This window comes from Cryptomeria japonica, chromosome 5, assembly GCF_030272615.1.
Source record: "Cryptomeria japonica chromosome 5, Sugi_1.0, whole genome shotgun sequence".
NCBI classification, from domain to species: Eukaryota; Viridiplantae; Streptophyta; class Pinopsida; order Cupressales; family Cupressaceae; genus Cryptomeria; species Cryptomeria japonica.
Window position 1 is genome coordinate 588229749 of NC_081409.1, and position 10865 is coordinate 588240613.

The following is a 10865-nucleotide window of genomic DNA, read 5'->3' on the forward strand; positions in this document are numbered from 1 at the left end:
AATACAAAAGCAATAACAACAATAACATCAGCAAAATCATGAATACCATTCACCGGTTCAATCGACATCAATGACAACATATCATCAATATAATCTTTATACAAAATGCCAACAATATAACAATGCCAACACCTCTATCTTTTGAGGAATTGGAAGAAGAATATAGAACCATGGACATGACCTATCAAAGATGGAACTTAGCCATCCATAGGGAAGAGAAAGGGAAGCTAACTGATGAAGATGGTCCACCCTACGATGTAAATATTTTCAAATAGTATTTACAATACACATATATGGCTTGTGGATAGGTAGGAGGGATGGAAGCTCCAGATGTAGCATGGATGGGGCCATTGGTTCTTGCAGAAGACATTCAAAGGTATGAACCAATAAAGTTTGATTATGCAACCTATCTGGTCGACAAACTGCATGTGGGTTTTCTGAATCTTCAGAATAACCCTGACAAGTCCTTCAAGTATTATTCACTATTGATGCATATTGTGTTGTTCTATAGAAGATTGAAAGGACTATGGCTAGATGTCTTAAGGGGAAATCCTCAGGTCAAGGATGGACAAGATCAACCTATACAGTTGTGGGTGTCGCTTTGGGATTCGAGGTATGATAAATCTCACTATGCGAGATTTGAGAAATTTTTTGTTAAGCCATTGTTCAGGGTTTATAATGTGTCATGTGAAGGATCATTTTTAGAAATGATTAAAATATTTCTTAGGCCACATGAATACAAGGATACCGGAGTCAACCATAATTGGGGAGATTGGTATACTTGCAGAGATTTCACATTTGTTAGGGTTTTTGGATTTGAAGGTGCTCCCTATGTGCTACCAAAGCCTATGCTAGACCAAATTGCTTACTTGGAGATTGTGAGACAATTGAGTGTCTCTAATACATGACACTTTGGGGATGCCCACAAGCCAGCCTTCTTACCTAGGACTCTTCAGTTTGGAGATTCTGGAATAGTGTCTACCAGAGATTATTAAACCATAAATAAGAAACTAGTGGATGAATTCAATCTGTATATACATATGCCAAGGAAGAACTACGACCCAAAAAGTTACATCCCCATGTGCAGAAAAAGAACAAACCCAGGAGATTATCTCCATGAGTATGATGACTATGAGGATCTATGCAAGAACAAAGAGTTATAAAAACTTGCAAATGTTTTTATTGACTTGGAAAGAATATTGGAAGAAAGGAAGAAAAGACTTGGGGATCTAGAAGGAGAAGAAGAACAGGATGTGGAAAGTGATTCTAGAGAAAATGAAATAGTTTCTAAGCTTCAAGTACTAGAAAAAGAAGATGAACCAGATGCTCAAGACAAAATTGTAGCAACACTGAATATAGATTCAAATGCTAGGCTAGAAGAGCATACATCTTTTGTTTCAGATGATAAATTTGTTAAGTCAAAGGAGTTTAAATCCTTTTTGTATCATTTTAAAGGAAATAAATTAAGAGATGCAATGCCAAATGTGACACCAGAGAATGAGGCAAAAATGTTCAGGAAACTGAAGGCAGAAATTGATTCTGAGTTAGAGAACATGAACCCTGAAAGGGGAAGACAACTTCTTGTAGAGGCAGGAATCATTCTTTTCCCAGGCTGGGACCTCAATGCATCTTTTATTTTTGATAGCTTGTTGTATTTGTTAGGGTTTCAAGAAGATGCGAAGCAAATATAAACTAACAATTATATGTAGATTTAAATACAAAAGATAAAGAAATAAAACAGGACACAGATAACATAGAGATTTAACGTGGTTCACCTAGAATGGGTTACGTCCACCATACATAGTCATCCAATCTTTCTTATTATCCAGCAAAAATACTACATCAACCTTACAATGTCTTAAGCATCCCAGCCACTTATAACATGCATTTTTAGGGCAAAAAAAAAGTCAGCCTTTTTATTTATTACAATGTCGGTTTTCATCAAAAAATACCCCAAAAAATTTGCTGATCAGTCACCACATTTCAATAATCTCCCACTTGGAGACTGATTAGGCTCCACACCGAACAATCTCCCACTTGGAGACTGATACTACATGACACCACTGTACATGCAACATCTGCTGGATAAAACACTAGGACTCGACTAGTATAAATTCCACAATTATCAATCAAGAAGACCAACAGAAACTGATGAAGAAATCAGCTTCTCCTATGGAACTGCCTTCGTGAACATATCAACAGGATTCTCACTTGTGTGAATCTTCTCAAGCCATAATTGACCCTCCTCTAAAACAGTTCGGATGAAGTGGTACTTGAGCTGAATGTGCTTTGTCCTTGAATGAAAAGTAGAGTTCTTTGCAAGATGAATGGCACTCTGGCTATCAATATACAATGGGCTATCCTCTTGTGTCTGACCCAATTCCTCTAGAAAACATTGCAACCAAATCATCTCCTTGCTAGCTTTTGTAGCAGCAACATACTCAGCTTTAGTGGTTGAAAGTGCAACAACCTTTTGCAGCCTAGAAATCCAACTGACTGCAGTTCCCCCTATAGTTAAAACATACCCTGTAGTACTCCTCCATGAATCAATATCACCTCTCAAATTAGAGTCAACAAATCCACTCAGAGTAGCATTAGATCCTTTGAAACATAATGCCTTCATAGTAGTTCCTTTCAAATACCAAAGAATCCATTTCACAACATTCCAATGTTCCATACCCGGATTACTCATAAGCCTGCTCACAACTCCCACGGCATGTACGATATCTAGCCTTGTGCATACCATTGCATACATCAGATTGCCAATAGCTGATGAATATGGGATGTTAGACATTTTATTAACCACTTCCTATGCCTTTGGGCACATCTCCTTAGTCAATTTGAAATGACTAGCCAAAGGTGTACTAGCTGCTTTTGCATCCTGCATGTTAAATCTTTTCAACACCTTCTTTATATACTCACTTTGGGACAAATTCAAGGTTCTATTTTTCTTGTCCCATGTAATCCTCATATCGAGAATTTGCTTAGCTGCACCCAAATCCTTCATAGCAAATGACCTGACTAATTTCTGTTTAAGATCATTTATATGTTGTATGTTAGACCCAACAACAAGCATGTCATCAACATAAAGCAATAGGATAATATAACTGCCATTATCAAATCTCTTAAAATATACACAATGATCAGAATGACATCTATGATAACCATGTTCAACCATGAAATTATCAAATTTTAAATACCATTGTCGGGGTGCTTGCTTTAGGCCATACAGACTTTTCTTCAACCTGCACACCAAGTTCTCCTTACCTTTGACCTCATATCCCTGTGGTTGCAACATGTAAATTTCCTCCTCCAAATCTCCATGGAGAAAAGCTATTTTGACATCTAATTTTTCAAGATGTAAATCATCTACAGCCACAAGACTAAGTACAGTTCTAATTGAAGTCATTTTTACAACTGGAGAAAATATTTCATCATAATCTATACCCTTTTTCTGTGCAAAACCTTTTACCACAAGTCTGGCCTTATATCTTTTCTGACCTCCTTCCTCCTCCTTTAGCCTATAAACCCATTTGTTAGGCAACGCTCTTTTTTCTGCAGGTAAAGGGACTAAGTCCCAAGTCTTATTTTTCATCAAGGAGTCCATCTCCTCTTTCATGCCTAGCTCCCACTATTGTTTGGCATCTACCTGCATTGCTTCTTCATATTATTTTGGTTCACCAGAATCCGTTAATAAAATGGAATACAAAGAAGGAGAAAATATTTCAGGGGGTCTACTTGACCTTGTAGAATGTTTAACACTTGCAGGAGTTTGTGGGACAATGTGTTGTTGCTGAGCATTAGGTACCTGTGGCATTTCATTTTCAGGAATCTCATCCAACACCACATATTCTTGTTTGTCATGTTCATGCTTCTTTTCCTGCATCTGTTCTTTATACATGACCTTCTCATTGAATATAACATCTCTACTTCTAATTATTTTCTTATTTTCAAAATCCCATAACCGATAGCCATATTCATCTATCCCATATCCAATGAAGGTACATTTCTAAGATTTAGCATCAAGCTTGGTTCTATTTTCTTTATCAACATGGACAAAAGCTTCATAACCAAAGGTTTTCAGAAAAGAATAATTTACCTTTTTACCAATCCATGCCTCCTCTAGAATACCACCATCCAAAGGGATTGAAGGTCCTCTATTTATCAAATAGACAGCAGTATGTACAACATCTGCCCAAAAATGTAAGGGCAATCCAGCATGCAATCTCATGCTCCTTGCACGTTCCATGATAGTCCTATTCATTCTCTCTAACACACCATTTTCCTATGGAGTTCCTAGAACTATCTTCTGCTTTCGAATCCCATTTAAGGAGCAGTAATCTTCAAATGCTTTGCTGCAATACTCACCTCTATTATCCAATCTGAGACACTTCAACTTTTTCCCTGTCTCATTCTCAACCAAAGCTTTCCATTTCTTAAAAGTTTCAAAAACATCTGATTTTTGTTTTAGGAAATATACCCATGTTTTTCTGGTTGAGTCATCAAGAAAAATAACATAATAACAAGAGCCACCAAGAGATGATACTTGAGCCGGTCCCCATACATCTAAATGTACAAGCTCTAACTTCTCACTCTTCTTCTCTTTCCCAACCTTGAGAAATCTGACTCTTTTCTGTTTACCATAAACACATTTTTCACAGAACTCTAAATCAATATTCTTTAGTCCTGGCGATAGATTTTTGGAGTGAAGGGTTTTCATCCCTTTCTCACTCATGTGCCCAAGCCTATGGTGCCATATTATCGAATCTATTCTTACAACATCTATTGTTGTTGTCCCTGCAGTAACTTTATCTATAGCAGCTAGGGTAGAGTAAGTATTACCTATACATAGATATAATGTGCCTACCTTCGGACCTTTAGATATTACTAATGATCCTTTACTGACCTTCCACATACTATCTAAGAGGGTAACTATGCAACCTTCACTACCTAGTTGCCCAGCAGAAATTAAATTTCTTCTTAAATTAGGAACATGACCTACCTCCTGCAAAAACCAATCATTTCCATTCTGCAACTTGATCTTTATCTTTCCTTTTCCAACAATTTGACAGGGCTCATCATCACCCAAATATACCTATCCAAAATCACCTTGAACATAATCTAGAAAATATTTTCTATGGGGTGTAGCATGAAATGAAGCCCCAGAATCTATTACCCAGGAATCATTAACATTATCCAAACATAAGATTAAAGCATCTTGTAAAGTATTACTTGCAATATTAGCTTCCTTACTGTCATTTTCATTTTTGTCTCCTTCTTTGTTTTTCTGAGACCAACAGTCTTTCTTTAAATGACCAGGCTTTCCGCAGTACCAGCAATCTTTCTTTCCTCTAGATTGAGAGCGTCCTTTCTTTGACTTCCCTCATGACTTCTCATTCCAAGGGCCTTTTCCTCTTTCCTTTGATCTTCCTCTGTTCTCCACATTCAAAATACTACCCGATGATGTTGGAGTCTCACCTATGCTTTTCCTTCGCATTTCCTCACTTAGGATAACACCAACAATATCATCAAATACCAAAGTATTTTTACCAGAGACAAAGTTACTTACAGCCATAACCAAGCTATTCCAGCTTTCTGGCAAAGAACATAAAATCAAGAGAGCCCTAACCTCTTCTGCAAAGGTAATTTTTACCAAAGACAATTGACTGGTAATTGTATTAAATTCATTTAAGTGCTCTACTACAGATCCTCCCTCACTCATTTTCAAATTAAATAAATGCTTCATAAGAAATACCTTATTCAAAGCTAAGGGTTTCTCATATAACTTAGCCAATGTTGCCATCAAATCTACAGCCAATTTTGCTTCTGTTATATTGAATGCTACAGACGGGGCAAGGCACAATCAAATGGATCCCAGTGCCTTTCTATCTAAAATGTCCCACTCTTCATCTGACATTGTGGTCAGTTTCTTTGCCTTTCCTTCCAATGGCCGCCACAAATCCTTTTAATACAGGTAATCCTCCATCTACATTTTCCATAGCTGATAATTCTAGCCATTAAACTTTTCGACCTTGAATTTGGAATCCTCCATTGCTCCCACTCAAATCTGAGAGTCCTGCCAATTTAGAGAATACCTTGCTCTGATACCAATTGTTAGGGTTTCAAGCAGATCCAAAGCAAATATGAACTAACAATTATATGCAAATTTAAATACAAAAGATTATGAAATAAAATAGGACATAGATAACACAGAGATTTAACATGGTTCACCTAGAATGGGTTATGTCCACCATACACAGTCATCCAATCTTTCTTATTATCCAGCAAAAATAGTACATCAACCTTACAATGCCTTAAGCATCCCAGCCGCTTATAACATGCATTTTTAGGGAAAAAACAAAGTCGGCCTTTTTAGGGTTTTATTACAATGTCGGTTTTCATCAAAAAATACACAAAAAAAATTTCTCGAGGGCTCCCGCCCTCGAACCCCTACTTTTCTCAGGGGTTGCCGCCCCCAAACCCTACTTGGGACCTGGTGCAGCCCCGGACCCCAGCGAGGATACATATTGAGTGTACAGTGCTTTGTTGATCAGTTGCCACATTTCAATAGTAATCACATAAGAAAGATTATAAGTTAGACATTCAAGGTGTTAATGGTATTTTTATTGGATCAAGATATGATCTAGATGATGAGGCTTTGCTTTTATGGGCCCTCTATCCCCCGAATAAGAGGCAAATATTATAGATGTTGACAAGGCCTTTGGCCATATTATGAAACTAAAAGTTGGAGAAATAGATCCCATGATTGCAACAAAGATGGGGATAGATCTTACAAAGCTGAACAAAGCTCAGATGAAAAGAGAAATTGTAAAAAAGGAAAAATAAATAACTTTGTATGAAGAATTATTGAAGAGAGGTGGTCATTCAATGCCACGGATTACAAATGGTTCAAAGATAAAAAAGAGGTATGATGAATTTTTTCAGGAGTACAATAAATTAAAAAAATAGATGTGACCTGTCAAAGCAGATGCATCATGTGTGTTGATTACTAGAAGATATGAGAACTTGCAGAAAGTATTAGAGGAATTCTAGACTATTTGTCAGAAAATATGGATAATACTCTATCACACCAGAGAATTTATGATAGATTAAGTTTGTTATTGCAAGATAAAACATAGAGTGACAAAGTTGTTTGCAAGGTCAATAAATTAATTAATTCTCATGAGAAATTTACAACTAAATTAAAAATTGAATATGAGGAATGTCAAGGGATTATCCATCATGGATTCCCAATTGTTGTGGATGATACAAGGATTATAAAGGATAAATGTCAATGGATTTCTGATTGCAGATCACTACTCAGTATAGCCCTTAGCATTGCCCATGCAGATACCTTGGACATGACTGAAACATGGGAACAACTTGAGAACTTTGTTACATTGGAAGTGGCAGTCAGAGATATCATCTTCAACAATTGCATCTACAAAGATGAAGGATATCTTCAGCATATTCAAAAGTGCGGTTAGAGGCTGGATGGAAAAAGTTAATTTGTGTCATTGTAATATGTTTTGTAATGTTTTTGGTTGTCATAGTAGTTAGGAAGTTATTAGTTAGGTTTTTGTTAGTTTTTAGTTTATACTGATGAAAGGGTGTCCTTTCATTTGTATCTTTTGACTCACATATGTATAAGGAGTCATTTTGTATGCAGGGAGGGGGAACGATTTTTCACATGGTCTGTGGGGACTGCTAGTATTGTGTTAAGGAAAGTCTGTAGGAATGAAAAGTTATTTTTTGTTCAAGCAAGAACATCATGAAGTACCTGTGAGTTTGTATCTTTGTACATCTTTTTATTTCAAAACTAATATATAAGATTCCTTGTTTTATCTTCAGATCATTTTGTGTTACATTATGTTGATGAATCAAGTCCTTTGGATAAATCTAATTTAGATTTGCTATAGTGTGCCATCACATTTTGTTGTACAGGAAACATAATTATTTTTGTTTTTCTTGCAACACATAATGAAACCATTGCAATGATAGTCTTACATACTGTGAGGTTTTCAAACTGTCTCCAAAGTTGATTTAAATATTTGTCCACGAAGTAACACATTAATTGTCAGATAAGGTATTGGTCTATTGTTAGAATGTGTGAGTAATTTTGGTGTGTATAAGATCCTCATCAGGGAAACATACTTATTATTCCTATCAGTATTGTTCTTTCATAATTACTTAAAGTTTGAGCAACATTCTCTTACAAATATTCAATTATAATCAAATACATTATTTTTCATATTTAAGCAATTAAAGGCACACAATATAGAAAAGTTACATGTCAGTTTGCCAAGCCTGTAAACAACTTACACATTATGTTTAAATTTACTATAAAGAAGTCTTTTGTGCTTTGGAGTTTAAGGTATACCTACGTAGGTCTAGTGGAACCTAAAGTGCAGAGGAATTTGGTCGTCGATCATTCCTGTCCGTTGGCCAAAATTGATTGGATTAGTGAGGAATTTGGCAAGTTCCATTTGATTTCCAATCTGTGGTTTTGGGAACCAATAGATTGGTGACTCTGCTGGGCACTTGTCATAGGAAGTGTTCAGAATCTTTGGTGGTTGGTTTCAGACTCTACTGGAGGAAGGAGCCCAGAAGATTAGTAAAAAATATTGTTCCTCTTAGGAGGTGGTGACTCTACGTCTAGTACATGAATAATAACTGGTATTTTGAGAAAGTAAGAGAAACCCCTAGGAATTTATCAATAATATTAATGCAAGGGAGAAGGTCTCTACACAAGGGACAAGATAATCTTGTATAGTTGAGTCCAAAGAAGAGATACAAAGAAAAGAAATTAACACCAAGTATGGCATTTGGGGGTCATAAGAAGTTCCCTAGTAGAGAGGATTTCTCTTCATCTGGTTATAAATTTTATGAAAATGTGGAGGAAAATCCTTTCTATACCTTAAATGAAAAAGATAATAATGACAACCATGATGAAACCCTAACTAATGAGGAATGAGAGGAAAGGCAATGGGATGCAATCATACTTAAAATGGCTGACTTTAATGGAGATGAATCCAAAATGGCAAAGGCTCTTGAGAGATAGCCAGACTAGGTATTGCAAAAGCTCAGATTAGAAAGATATATCATTCAAATCCCTAATTAAAATGGGTTGAAGAAGAGAAAGGAAGGGGTGAGGGAAGTAGACCAACAACTGGAACCCCTAGGTATAGTCCCCCTCACATGAGAAACATGGAACAACCATTTAGGATCTTTAATAATCCATTGTTTGATGTTTTGGATATTAATTGTGAAAAAAGGGATAAATGGAAAAATATACCCTACAATGAGAATAAAAGCCAGTATCCTAATAGACAATGCAATAATTAGAATAGTGAAAGAAGAACTAGCAATGGGGAAATTACTAGCAACTGGAATAATAGCAATAGGAGCAACAATGTAAGTAATAATAGAGGTAACAATGGTAATAATGAAAATAATGGCAATAATGGAAGTGGTAATGGAAATAATAGAGCCAACAATGGTAATGTAAACAATGAAAATGGAAATAACAATAATCAAAATGGTGGTGGAGGCAAAAATGGAAACAATGGTAATAATAGAGGAAATGGAAACTTTCAAAATAACAACTATGGTTGCAGACCACCTATGACCATTGAAAGGTATAAACACTTGGATTTCAAAGGGATGGTTGGATATCCAAATCAGATTTCAAGTGATTTAAGGTCAGCCATCCCTAAGTTCAAAAGCAATGGAACTGATTCTACAGAACAACATGTAATAAATGTAAAAAATACCATTGAGGAATTTGAAGTCCCTAATGAAGATGATTTATGAAATTTTTTGTTCAGTCTCTAACAGAGGATGCGGGTGAATGGTACATAAATATTCCTAACAGGTGGATTGGCAGCTGGCAAGAGTTTGTGACACAATTCTTGGAAGAATTTGGAGACCATAATGATACTTCATTTGCATCTCATCAGTTGACAAGCATAAAGAAAAATCAAAATGAATCAGTCTCTGAATTTAATAAGAGGTTTAATAAAGTGCTTAATAGAAGACCAAGGGATATTAGACCTGTTGATTCATTTTTTATTGACTTTTATTTGAGTTCTTTTGACAGCAAGGCTCACTATGAGATTTTATCTCATAGGCCTACCACCTTGTAGCAAGCATTTAAGATAGCCACTACCATTGAAAATAACAGAAAAGTTGTTGGGAGAATTGGCAAGAGAGATGATGCAAAAGTATATAATCCTAGAGCTACAAAGAAGGACGAGATTAGCCAAATCATGGACATGCTGAAAGATATGAAGGGTAAGCAATTCCACAATGAGAAGTCACCTCCATTTAGAAGCAACAAGCCAATGAATTACAATAGGTCAAGATTGCACAATATGCCATATAACACAAACTGGAGAGACAGGCCAATGAATGCCAATCTAAACAAGGAAACTCCAGATCCAATAAAAAAAGCAAACGATTTTGTAGAGGAAAATCCATGGTTTGAAGTCTACAATCTACCCCATGCTGCAGAATAATGTATGATTTCTCAAGGTTTAGTAGAAGAAAATAACCATGAGGATGAGTATGAGCCCACAGTGAATGAACTTTCATCAGATCCATTTTGGGGTAGGGATGAGGATTCATCCGAGGATGAACAATCATCAGATGTACAATGGAGGAGAGAAAGCCAGTAGTACAATGTGCAACAAGTTTTCACTAATGATGATGTGGATACCCTAGCTTGGAGGAGATTGTTCCATGATGAAGAGCCACTGAATTCCTTGAGAAACCTAACAGATGAAGAAAATAAAGCTTATACTGTGGTAGCAGTAGCATGGACAAAAAGAAATTATTAGCTAAGGAACAAAATAGTGAACCCAGAG

At 36.1% G+C, this 10865-nt stretch overlaps 1 protein-coding gene across 1 annotated transcript; it reads left to right on the forward strand.

Annotated features, from left to right (window-relative positions):
• The first annotated feature begins 317 nt into the window (after positions 1 to 317).
• On the forward strand, positions 318 to 9813 carry LOC131875980 (uncharacterized). Its single transcript, XM_059220730.1, has 4 exons — positions 318 to 376; positions 512 to 613; positions 1196 to 1589; positions 9346 to 9813. The coding sequence occupies exons 1-4, from the start codon at positions 318 to 320 to the stop codon at positions 9811 to 9813; spliced, it is 1023 nt and encodes a 340-aa protein (XP_059076713.1).
• The last annotated feature ends 1052 nt before the right edge of the window (positions 9814 to 10865 follow it).

Coding starts and splice junctions, on each gene's coding strand:
- LOC131875980 (XM_059220730.1), top strand. CDS start 318: ATGGAAGCTCCAGATGTAGCATGGATGGGGCCATTGGTTCTTGCAGAA. Junction 377..511: donor CTTGCAGAAGACATTCAAAG/GTATGAACCAAT, acceptor GTTGTTCTATAG/AAGATTGAAAGGACTATGGC. Junction 1,590..9,345: donor GAAGACAACTTCTTGTAGAG/GCAGGAATCATT, acceptor TGCAATAATTAG/AATAGTGAAAGAAGAACTAG.